Here is a 12903-nt window from a genome sequence, read left to right as displayed (position 1 = left end):
GACCTCCATTGGCTCCCAGTACATTTCCGAGCACAATTCAAAGTGTTGATGCTGACCTTTAAAGCCCTAAATGTCCTCGGCACAGTATACCTGAAGGAGCGTCTCCACCCCCATCATTCAGCCCGGACACTGAGGTCCAGCTCCGAGGGCTTCCTGGCGGTTTCCTCACTGTGAGAAGTAAGGTTACAGGGAACCAGGCAAAGGGCCTTCTTGGTAGTGGTGCCTGCCCTGTGGAACACCCTCCCACCAGATGTCAAGGATTTAAACAACTATGTGACTTTTAGAAGACATCTGAAGGCAGCCCTTTTTAGGGAAGTTTTTAATGTTGGATGTTTTCTTGTGTTTTTAATATCCTGTTGGAAGCCACCCAGAGTGGCTGGGGAGGCCCGGCCAGATGGGCAGGGTATAAGTAATAAATTATTATTATTAACCTTTAGTTATTTGTACAGTGCATTTCAAGTGTAAAAAGCAGCTCTCTCTCTCTCTCTCTCTCTCTCTCTCTCTCTCTCTCTCACACACACACACACACACACACACACACACACACACACAATTACAACAGCCCTGCAAAGTAGGACAGTATTGCTCCCCTGTTGCTAAAGTGGGGGCTGAGGCTGAGAGAAGATTGACTTGTTTAAGGCAGCTAGCGCATTTGCTTCCAGATATGGATTTGAACCAGTGACTTCTGCATTAAGCTTGACTACTATCCTGAGCCGTCCTCTTTCTTTCCTCATTTTTTCTCTCCAGAAAGGCTTTATTTACATTATTCTGGTGGTTCTTGTAACCTGTGTCCCCTGCACCTTTCCTAGCTGCAAGATTACTTCTGAAGGATGCGTCAACTAGAGCTTCAGATGAAAATACAAAGCTGCAAATGTCACATTTCTCAGTCATTTGTGTAGCACTTACCACTTACCACTCAGTGATTAATTATGTAAACTAAAAATTTAAAACCCACACCAGACTTGGAAACTGGGCTGGATCTAGACACATCAAAGAAGCACTTCAGTTAAATGTGTTGCAAACTTTGTATGAGAAATCAGGTTAGCAAAAATAGAACTCCACAGCGCCATCTGCTGTCACAGTGTTAGAATACATAAACAACGCGTATAAAGTGTTTTTGTTCTTCACTAATGTAGCTGAGTTCCTGGATTCGAATCTCAACTCAGCTATGGACTTAGTGGAAGAGCTCACTCCCTCACATCAGCCTCGGTTCTCCAAATGTCAATTAAAAATAAGTTGGTGTCCTGCCTTACAGAATTATTTACTATAAATCTTGTAAAGCACTTTGTGATATGCAGCTGCGGTCTGTTCTGGCAGGGCCAAGAACTCGAGTCAAAAACACAGGGGGATGAGGAGCCAGGGAGGGCTCTGATTGTGCAGCAAAAACTCCCATCATATTGGAGATTCAAAGTTGGCGAACTGTTACAATACCTGTTAATCTCATGCGGAAGAATTTCAGGGCATCTTTATTGGGCAGATGTTTAGATCCATGTGGGGAAAGATATTCATCCATTACTATCTTAAGGAGATCTTTACAGTGGTACCTCGGGTTAAGTACTTAATTCATTCTGGAGGTCCGTTCTTAACTTGAAACTGTTCTTAACCTGAAGCACCACTTTAGCTAATGGGGCCTCCTGCTGCTGCCGCGCCGCCGGAGCACAATTTCTGTTCCCAACCTGAAGCAAAGTTCTTAACCCAAGGTACTATTTCTGGGTTAGCGGAATCTGTAACCTGAAGCGTATGTAACCTGAAGCATATGTAACCCAAGGTACCACTGTACTCAGCAGGGAGGGACTAGATGGTTGCAAAACCTTGCACCCAACATCTTGAGGGGCGTTAGGCTGTAACTCACCAGGTGTTGCAAAATCAAGAGTTATTATTCAAACAAGGTTAGCTCTCACTGGTACCTTATTCCTCCCGCCCCTCAACCCTAGCAAATTCTTTGTATTCTGACTTCAGAGGGAAAGCAGTGATGAGGTCAGAGCAGAGCCCCCCACCTTCCTTCCCCCCTCCCTCCCGCAGCATCCTCTGAGCAAAGCCTGGAACAAAGTCCTGCCTAAAAAAGGACCGACTCCCTCTGGTCAGGCCCAGGCAGAAACCACCGTCTCTGACTTAGGCATGTGGGGAATGTCTCTGGAAGGCTCCTTCGTCACTGTCTTTTGGAGTCTTTCCCCAAATATGGTGTCTGGAGAGCGGAGTGGTGTGGGGGTGGCTTGGTGGGGAAGGGCCGGGGATGATGTCACTGGTCAAGGAGCTGGAAGAGGCTTTTAGCCCCAGTCCCAGCCTCCGCTGGCTGCAGAGCGTGGCCAGAGCATCATCGGAGGAGAGCAACGCAGAGCAACTCCTTGTAAGTGCCTCTTTTTTAGGTGTTCTTGGGAAACGTGTATGGGGTGCTGGGCAGAGGGATGATGGAGCTTCTGGGCTGGTTATGCTGATGGCAGTGCAGCACATTTCAAATGACTTAAGCGGGCAATGGAGAAGTTGAACGTCCCAGGAGCGTCTGGTTTCTTCTTCACCTGTAGCGAGCCAGGCATGCTCTTGGAAGAAGGGCAAACAGGTGATGGGATGGATACATTCCAAACTCTACTCCACAGACAATCCATGGCTAAATGGGTCCTCCATCTGCAGCGGCTAATACAGACCCTCCAAGCGTCCCTATTCCCAGGGACAGTCCCGGATTTACAGAAGCCGTCCCTGTTTCTGATTTAATCCCAGAATGTGCCGCTTTTCCTTAGGACGTCCCTATTTCATTGGAGAAAGCTTGTAGCTAAGTGACCCCCAAGCCAAGGAGATGAGCAACTATACAGTGGTACCTTGGGTTACATATGCTTCAGGTGACAGACGCTTCAGGTTACAGACTCCGCTAACCCAGAAATAGTACCTTGGGTTAAGAACTTTGCTTCAGGATGAGAGCAGAAATGGTGCTTCAGATTAAGAACAGTTTCAGGTTAAGTACAGACCTCCGGAACGAATTAAATACGTAACCAGAGGTACCACTGTACAACTATACAGGGAGCCCTGTATGGGGAAGTTTTCTATTGTTTAATGTTTTGTTGTGTTTCTGTACATGTTGGAAGCCACCCAGAGTGGCTGGGGCAACCCAGTCAGATGTGTGGGGTATAAATAACAAAGTTATTAATCTTATGGACTAGGACATCCCTATTCTCATTGGAGAAATGTTGGAGGGTATGCTTTTGAGCAAACTTTAAGGAAGGATAATTCTCTTCTTATGAGCTTCCTGAAGGCATCTGACTGGCTGCTGTAAGAAAGCAACTCTCCTGAGCCTGAGGGACCCTTGCTGTGGTCCGTTCAGCATCCCCAACTAGAAAGAGGCAATCTTTGGCCAACTGGGACCCACAGCTTCTGTATGCGCTGCCTTGGCTGTGGCCCAGGCTGGGTGGGTGAACTTGAGTCAGAGCAAGGAAGGGCAGCTGGATCGGGCACCTTCTCTGAGTTCTCTTGAACTTTGTGCAGGAAAGTAGCCAGAAGGGTCTGGCTGGGGGAACTTGCTGCAGCTTGTAGAACAAGCACTGTTTTTGCACAGGCAAATCTGATAACAGACTGGTGCTATTTTTCGAGCCTGTCGGTTGCATAAAAAGAATCGTTGCTTCTTTGGTACCCTCTGAATGAACCTCTGCAGAAGTCACTATTTGCCACTGATGCTTCATGTACAATTTCCTATACATAGAATCATAGAGGGACCTCAAGGTTCATCAAGTCCAACCCCCAACAATGCAGGAATCTTCACTAAAGCATCTATGACAGGTGGCCATCCAATCTCTGCTTAAGAGCTTCCAAGGAAGGAGAGCCCACAACCTCCCAAGGGAGTCTGTTGTGCTGCTGAACAGCTCTTACTGTTTCTCCTCCCTGATGTTTAGATGGAATCTCTTTTCTTGTTACTTGAAGCCATTGGTCTGTCTCCAACCCTCCAGAGCAAGAGAAAACAAGCTTGCTCCATCCTCCATGTGATAGCCCTTGAGGTCTTTGAAGATGCCTATCATATCTCCCCTCAGTCTCCTCTTTTTTAGGCTAAACATACCCAGCGTGTTTTGTTTGTTCAAAACTATTTTGCACCAAGAGTGTGGCCACCAGCAGAGTGATATATATGGGGGGCAACTAGGGAGCCAATTCTGGCCACAGGTATGTGGCTAGTGGACCATCATGCTAGCCTTGGTAGCTTCTCTGGCTGTTTCTAACAGATCAGCCTCGGATATTCTGGAGTGGCTCTTTCCATCCGTGGGTCATTGTGAGGAAAGCCTTTGGGATATGCTTGTGTGCCCCAATTCCCAAGCAGTTCATTTTGTGCTCCATCGGAGAAGTGTGCCATGTGGAACTTGGCTTTCATGGAGGCTGCGAAACAGAGCCTGGGCAACAGGCAGGGAAATAAAGACTTGCAAAAGCATCTCTCTGCCCCAGGGAATTAATCTCCAAGGAGCTTTGACTTCAAGAAAGTGAAGGGAACACTAAAGTAGGGATCAACATACCTTGACAGGTTTGGGATCTGCTGGGGTGGGGCAGGGCACAAGGAAGGCTGGTTGAAGCTGTTACTCAGGTGTGTCGAAGCACAGGGAATCTTTTCCATCCCTGCTTTCCAACCTCCCTTCCCCCAGGACTGTGGCTGACAGCCCCACTGGGAAAGGTGAGGTATTGCCCATCCTTCCAGGCTGTGCTTCTTGACTGGAGGGTCTTCCCAACAGGGTGCCTGTGCTAGTGGAATTCCTAGAACCATAGCAAGGGGCACTGAAGGCGGGATGACCCCAGGCACCCATGCTGTATATAGTTGTTGTTGTTGTTGTTGTTGTTGTTTGTACCCTGCCCATCTGGCTGGGTTTCCCTAGCCACTCTGGGCGGCTTCCAGCAAACTACAAAAACATAATAAAACATCAAAACATTAAAAACTTAATGTTAACAAAACATTAAGAAGAAGAAGAAGAAGAAGAAGAAGAAGAAGAAGAAGAAGAAGAAGAAGAAGAAGAGGAGGAGGAGGAGGAGTAGTTTGGATTTGATATCCCACCTTTCATTCCCTTTAAGGAGTCTCATTAAAAACTTCCCGATACAGAGCTGCCTTCAGATGTCTTCTACAAATTGGATAGTTCTTTATCTCCTTGATGTCCCATGGGAGGACGTTCCACAGGGAGAGCACTACCACTGAGAAGGCCCTGCAGCATGAAACACGCTGCAGATTTTAGCGTTATGTCCGCATTACATTCACACCTTTCCTGCAACGCAGTCAAGGTGGCATGTATGGTACCTTCCATATTTTATCATCACAACCCTGTGAGGTACGTTAGGCTGTCTGTCCCACGGTCACACCTAAAGGGTGGGGATTTGAACTCTGGTCTCCCAGGTCCTAGTCAAACACTCCAAACATGATGCCACAGGTTCCCCACCATGGACACTTATTTTGGCTGGCATAAGAGAGCTCGCAGCCTCAGCTCGGAGCCAGCACACCCTTCCTTCACCCCCACTTCCAGGGTCAGCGAGTCCCAGGCTTTTCAAGCCCAGGAACACCAGCGCCTTGCCAGACAGAGCAAAAGATCCCAGGCTCACTGCCTCGCCACCAGGCCCAGCTTCCATTTAACACTTAATGTGGGGCTCTGAGGCATCAGTCTCACCAGCCAAGGCTTACAGTCAAGACCGGACTTACTTGGGACCTGAACATTTCAATACTGGGAATAAAAGACCTGCTGTGGAACTTGTACATTTGGTGACATCTGCATGTGACAATGTGCAACTTCTGCATTTGGCGTGAGCCGTTCAGCCGGTCTTGGTGTGCATGATTCACCAGCGCGCATGGAAGTCGCTTTCTGGCGGGACGATTCCATGAGGATTCTCTTCTTTACTTCGGAATAAACTATTGGCATACCTTTGTCCTCCCATCAGATGCCGGAGAGCAAGAGAGGGGTGGGGCAGATGGAGAGCAAAGGGCACTAGAGGGCAACAGCCTCTGGGTCATGCTGGTCTACAAACAAGGACTTTGGGCCTCCGCCTTCTACACAGTGGCCTTGTTGTAGCATCCTCTTTCTAGCAAAGGTTGCTAAGCACAGTGTTGGCAGTTTCCCAGATGCAGCTGGGGTTTTTTAGTGTGTGTGTGTGGAAAGGACAGAAATGCTGAGCAAATGCCTTATCTAGGGTTGCAATACATCTGGGAAATCCCAGACATGTAATCTTTTGGGGGGCCAACATGCAAATGTCCAGGGGTTTTTTGGGGGGGTTAGTTTTATTTGGGGGGGGTTGCACGTGGCTTGGGCTCAGGCCCCTCTGCATACTGTGACCGCTGCCAGCCCAAGCCAAGGAATGGGGCTGGCGGTGTCTCGGCCTTTTGAGATATGGCAACCCTACCTTATCTGTTCTTTGGGCTTTTCTCTACAGTCAGAAATAAAGTTTATGCATCTCTCCCCATCACCTGGGACGCAGGTGGTGCTGTGGGTTAAACCACAGAGACTAGGACTTGTCGATCAGAAGGTCGGCAGTTCAAATCCCCGTGACAGGGTGAGCTCTCGTTGCTCGGTCCCTGCTCCTGCCAACCTAGTAGATCAAAAGCACGTCAAAGTGCCAGTAGATAAATAGGTACCACTCCTGTGGAAAGGTAAACGGCGTTTCCGTGCGCTGCTCTGGTTCGCCAGAAGCGGCTCTGTCATGCTGGCCACATGACCCGGAAGCTGTACGCCGGCTCCCTCGGCCAATAAAGCGAGATGGGTGCCGCAACCCCAGAGTCGGCCACGACTGGACCTAATGGTCAGGGGTCCCTTTACCTTTTTACTCATCACCCACAAATGTACACAGATGGGGAAATGGGAATGGTTCTTAATTCAGATCCCTCTGGGATGCAGAGGGTGCTGCCTATCTTGCTGATCACATTCCCATGCTCCTGACCCCAGCTGCTCTCCATGTTTTGCTCTGTGGGGCAGGGACAGGGGGGCAGGACACTCCTGGCATCCGCCATTCTCCCAGAACCCACTTCCCGGCTTCTCTGACCCAACCTCACCTCCCTGCCCACCTCTCTTTCTGTCTTCCCAGGTTATCCTCCTCTTTCTCCAACAAGCATGGCAAACAAAGGACCTTCCTTTGGCCTGAGCAGAGACGTCCAGGCCAAGATTGAGAAGAAATATGATGATGAATTGGAAGAGCGACTAGTGGAGTGGGTTGTGCTCCAGTGTGGGGCAGATGTGGGGCGCCCCGAACGTGGCAGGCTGGGCTTCCAAGTCTGGCTGAAGAATGGCATTGTAAGCACTGAACATCCCCCCTGCTTGTCCTTTTGTCTCCCTGACCTCGGGGCTCAGCTGTGGACTGTGTAGTGTAATGGCAAAGGAAACAGTGACTCGGGGCATGAAGAGCATTCTCTTAAACTGCCCAACTAATCCTGTGAGCCCCTCATCCACCACTATTTGATCGTGGGGTTCCCATGTTGAATGGGGGGAACAAAGACTCCAGGCCCATGGAAGCCCTGGTGTGCAGGCAGCCTCCATCAGTCCATTGGTTTCTTACAATTGCAGCCCACCGTTTTCCCATCGTGGAGCCCAAGGCAGCAATGGTGGACTTTGGGGTCTCAAATGGCCCCCTCACACTCCGTTCGAAATCATAATTGCGGCATCTCCAGCAGCGCCCCTGAGGCTCCTCTCCCAGGGTGACCAAACCAGTCGCGCTCCCCTAAATCCATCTCTGAAGGCAGCATGATTTGTGCCCAGGCACTCACCTACCAAAGCCCTGATCAGACCCAGGCCTGCTTAGCTTCAGTAAGAGGGTGGCTTCCTGGGCCTTCAGGCCATATCCCGGGGGCCGTTCTGTTTGGCCACTTTGGCAGCTACACTTTTGACCTGCTCCAGGGTTTGCAAACGCAAATGCTTCCTTGAGCCAGGAGGAAACCAGTCTGTCAAATCAAACCAGCCAACCACACATGCCCTCAACCAGGATTATGTGTGAGGTCTTACAAAGCTTGCTCCTTGTCATTGTCACTCTCTGAAATAGGGGAGACCCCGGTCTCTCTTATGGGGTTTCCCAATACATTTTGCCGCCTGAGATCATAGCATGATAGAGTTGGAAGGGACGTTGAGGATCACCTAGTCCAACTCTCTGCAATGCATTAACATGCAGCTGCCCCGTATGGGGATCGAACCTGTAACCTTGGCATTATCAGCACCATGCTCTAACCAAATGAGCTATCCAGGCAGAGATCATACACAATCACATTCACACACTCCTCATCCAAAAGCCAACTGGATTGGCAGCTGACTCTTCTTGAGCTATCAGGCTGGTTTAGGGGACCCAGGATAAACTGTGTGGTGTGCACAGCTCTGTCCTCCAACAGAGGGAAATAGCTGGTGGGGGATCACAAAGAAGAGCTGGGGGGAATCCACTTCTGCCTCCCTTCCGGCACCTGCCACCTGAGGTGGCTGCCTCATTCTGTCTAATGGTAGGGCCAGCCCTGGGGTTTCCAGTGACATATGATGCTCAAAGCCCTTGAGTGACTGTGGCTCCCTTCGCTTCCTCTGGCAGATCCTAGGCAAGTTGATCAACAGTCTTTGTGCTTCCAAGCCTGTGAAGATCCCCGATACTCCTCCTAGCATGGTCTTCAAGCAGATGGAGCAGATAGCCCAGTTCCTGAAGGCGGCAGAGGACTACGGTGTGGTGAAGACGGACATTTTCCAGACGGTTGATCTGTTTGAAGGTGGGAGGATAAGGAAGGCCTTCTGAGGCAGGTGGCAATGAGCAGGCAACAGAGAGCTCACAAAAAGTGGAAGGGAATGAGTGTCAAAATGCCTCTTGGCCTCTCCCCTGTAAAATTGGCATGACGTTTGCCTTCATGGCAATAATGCAAAGGAAAGTGTCATTGTATAGTGAACACACAGAGAGGCAGGCAGCGGCATCTCCCAGACGGTGCAAAAGCAAGGCAGGACACGAACCCAGTGCAGTCCAACTATCTAGAGCCCATTCAGGTTCACACCTCTGTTAACATTTTTTGCCCCTCCTTTGGAATATTCTACCTGGCTGAACATTTGCTGGAGGAATATTGGCTTTCTAGGTTCAAGCTCTGTCTAGGTAGAAGCTGCCTGGACTCCAAGAGATGGGGAGCCATTTCCAGTTCCCTTCTGGCCAACCTTTTGGGGAGAGGGGTTTACATGCCAGTAGTGGGTGGGGCCAGAGGCAAACGTGGGTGGAGCAATGGACGTGAAGCTGGTACAGTAGGCTAGCTTCTATGCAAACTCCCATGCACCCCTCTCTGTCCTCCACCCAGACAAGCCACAGGCACGATCCGAGTTCAAGGACGCATTTCAAGCCAGGCAAAAGACACTTAGCATTTGAAGTAGGACGAGAGAGCAGCAAGGGTGGTTCCTCATCCTTGGCCATGGGGCTGAAGCCTATAAGACATGCCTGGATCATCTGGCAGTGGCCTGAACTGGTTTGGAACAGATTTTGGGATTTGCTGCCTGGAACCTTTGACCTGCCAGATGTTGATGAACTACAACTCCCATAAGCCACTGCAGGCATAATCCGTGGCCACAGGTGGTGGGAGTTGTAGTTCAGCAACATTTGGAGGACCAAGGGCTCTGCACACCTGGTTTACTTCCTGAGCCTAGGAAGCTGCCTGGAGCAGAACCAGATCCTTGGCCCGTCCAGCTCAGTTTGGACTACTATGACTCAAGCTTTCCCATCCCTAAGAACAGAGACAATGTGCTAGTGAGTTGTGGCTCTTGAAAACACCATTGGTGCCTTGACTCAGCCCAAACTAAGAATAATCACCTTCTCTCTCATCCTAGCGAAGGACATGGCCGCAGTTCAGAGGACGCTGATGGCCTTGGGCAGCCTTGCTGTGACTAAGAACGATGGACAGTATCGTGGAGACCCTTCCTGGTTCATGAAGTAAGTGGCATCTGAGCCTCTCTGCGGAGTCGAGCCAAGAAGAGCAGCAGGTGGATCAGGCCCAAAGCGATCTTGTTTTCGTGTCCCAGTTGGAGGCCACAAGAAGAATCTGAGCGCAACAGTTGCCTGAACGCCAATCATTATTTCTAGGAGAGGGTACTAAGAGGCATTCTGCCCATTTAGACTTGGACAGAATTCTCACAAGGGTCATGGAACTCAAATTCAGTTCAACTTGCCATGACTATAGCATTCATCTAGTGAATGCTTCCATTTCCAAATCCCCAGTGCTATAATGTGGAAACTCATCCTTTGGCAGCCAGATTTCTGCACGAAAAGGGATTCCTGAACAATAGACATCAATTCAGATGCAGAATTTGTGTTAATGTTCCAACAAACAAAGAAATAAAAAACCCAGGGGGCAGGATAGTGATTTGGGGGGTGATGAGTAGGGCTGGGCAATATCTGGTTTTCAACATTGGGATACATCACCAGCTAAACATGATGATATACCAATGTATTGTGATGTCTGAAACAAGGATGGAGCTATGTAGAGGTACTGGCTGGCTTCACGGTTTTCCCTGCATCATGATTTTTGCCCGTGATTTGTCTTGTGATTTGCTGCCTCCTGCAGTTTTTTTTTTAAAAAAATTAATCATTTTTTTCAATACAAACCACCAAAAAACACATACAACAAAAACCACAATAACACTAATTACACAATTTAACAATTCAGATTTGAGTACTGATATACCTATAACTACACCATTTTAACAATATTTCCCCACCTCTCCTCCCCCTACTTCCCACCACTGTCCGCCTTATCACTTAAGTATTCCTTCCAGATTTCTTCATATTTATCCATTCTTAATTTGCGTCGACATGCAGTTCATTCGTATGTGGCTAGTCTGTCCATATTGTCAATCCATGTGCTCAATGGAATCTTTTTGCGGCTCTTCCAATTCATCAAAACAATTTTTTTTTTTTGCTTCAAATATGGCACGGTACATCCATATTTTTTTAACCCCTTGTAAACTCCCACATTTCCGGTATATAATTTATAATTAAATTCAATTCCCCTAAATAACATTTTTTTTATTACTCTTGCTATATATATCCTCACCTCGCACCACAATGACCTTAACATCGGGCAGTTAATCATCATATGTACTAAGTTCGCATTTTTACTCCCACATCTCCAGCATTTGTCAGAGTTAACAGGGGCTGCAGGAATTGAGAGAAACATTGGCTAGCTTCACGCTATCCCCCACACTGTGATTTTTGCGTTGCACACGCATGCATAATGATATATATATATGAGAAACCGATACCACGATATGGACTTCAAACCACTTTGGGCCAATATATCACCCAACCTTAGTGGCGAGTACTGCAAGAAGTGAGATTGCTAACCCTGTTTTCCTCTCTTTTTTCCTGCAGGAAAGCCCAGGAGAACCGGCGGGACTTCTCAGACAGTCAGCTGAAAGAGGGCAAGAACGTGATCGGTCTACAAATGGGCTCTAACCAGGGTGCCTCGCAGGCAGGCATGACAGGCTATGGCCGACCCCGACAGATCATCAGCTAAGCAGGATGCAACCCTCCCCACCCCCTAGCAGAACTGGCCCTGCAGCTCCTGCACAAAGAGCCCCAATGCCACGCCGACGAATCATGCCGCAGGGGCAGCAACGGCCGCCAACTGGGAATTTTTTGGGAGAACCTTTCAAAATCACCTTAACTCTGCCCCAGAAGTTACTACCTGGGAGCAGGAGGATTCTTACAAGGTTGCGACATGGCAACAGCCCCCCCCCCCAAGCATTCTGCTTGCTTCATCTCCACGCCAAATGCCAGTCCCTTGCATGCTCGCTGCTTTGCTGCTTTTGCCCCTTGCAAAGCTGAGGAAGTGGCCATTCACAAAGCCAAGGGCAGGAGGGGAGAGGGGATATTGAAGCCCTGGCAATGGAAAACCTTGTCCCTGATGCATATTTGAACGTGGCTGAAACTTGCACATAAGTAAGACCTCTACGTAAGTGGCGGAGGGGAGTGTGCCTCTCACCCATTTTGTACTTTGTTGTTGTTCATCCATTAAAAACAATGACTCTTTTTTTTTAGGCTGTTTTCTTGGCTGGGTATCTGTTGCTGTGCCTTTCTGTTGCTGCAGTTATAATGCCAGGAGTAGAAGGGCAAACTCCCTAAAGAATCCATTTCCTCCTCATTTTAGCTACTGCCTCAGTCTGGCCCCTGGGGCTTCCCTGCTTCTGGGCAAAGTGCTAAAGCCAGCAGGTGTAGGCTGAGCCCTTTAGGAAGGCAGGCCGAGCCGTTGCCAAAGCACCCAGAGAAGCTATTTGCTTCATCGCTCTGTTGGCTAGAGCGTGGTGCTGATAACACCAAGGTCGCAGGTTTGATCCCTGTGTGGGACGGCTGCATATTCCTGCATTGCAGGGGGCCCCCCGATGATCCTTAGCGTCCCTTCCAACTCTACAATTCTACGAAAGGCAGAGAAAAGTGGCCAAAGGGCGGCAGTCCTCTTGGGAACTTCCCTTTCAGTGTTGAGAGGGAAAACACAGCAACAAGGAAAAAATGCACACTTTAAAAACCTCCTAGCCTTGAACATGAGACTCTGGTGTGCTGGTTTCCCTCAATAGCTGCAAGGATCTTCAAATTGGCCAGGGTTACTCCCTGCATTTTCTGCTTGGAGGTGCCTCTCCAAACTCTCCTCCTCCAAAATGCACAGGGAAAGCGACCCCAGCTCACTGCCCAGCCTCCTGGGCATAGCTGTCAACTTACAGATTTGAAAATAAGGGACCAGCAGCCTCAAAAATAAGGGATCAAGCAGCCAAAATAAGTGATTTTAGTCAACCAGCTGAAATACGAAGTTAAAAGGGACCACATAATTTGGGAGAGCAGCACCGGTTTTTAGCCCTTCGTTTCCAGAGGTTGCTGCTCAAGACACCAGCTGATGAAATACTGCAATTACCGGTATATAACTACAAGCAACAACCACTTTTCACGCAAAACGAAGTCCAAGCTGCGAAGATGCTGCTGCAG

The 12903-nt window shown here is 48.9% G+C and overlaps 1 protein-coding gene across 1 annotated transcript; it reads left to right on the top strand.

Annotated features, from left to right (window-relative positions):
* Window positions 1-2202: 2202 nt before the first annotated feature.
* Window positions 2203-11959, top strand: TAGLN (transgelin). Its single transcript, XM_083714160.1, has 5 exons — window positions 2203-2347; window positions 7021-7226; window positions 8497-8668; window positions 9759-9861; window positions 11299-11959. The coding sequence occupies exons 2-5, from the start codon at window positions 7047-7049 to the stop codon at window positions 11441-11443; spliced, it is 600 nt and encodes a 199-aa protein (XP_083570286.1). The 5' UTR covers window positions 2203-2347; window positions 7021-7046; the 3' UTR covers window positions 11444-11959.
* Window positions 11960-12903: the final 944 nt, after the last annotated feature.

This window comes from Podarcis gaigeae (genome assembly GCF_964106915.1).
Source record: "Podarcis gaigeae genome assembly, chromosome: 15".
In the NCBI taxonomy this organism is placed as follows: Eukaryota; Metazoa; Chordata; class Lepidosauria; order Squamata; family Lacertidae; genus Podarcis; species Podarcis gaigeae.
This window is presented reverse-complemented; position numbering and strand designations above follow the sequence as displayed.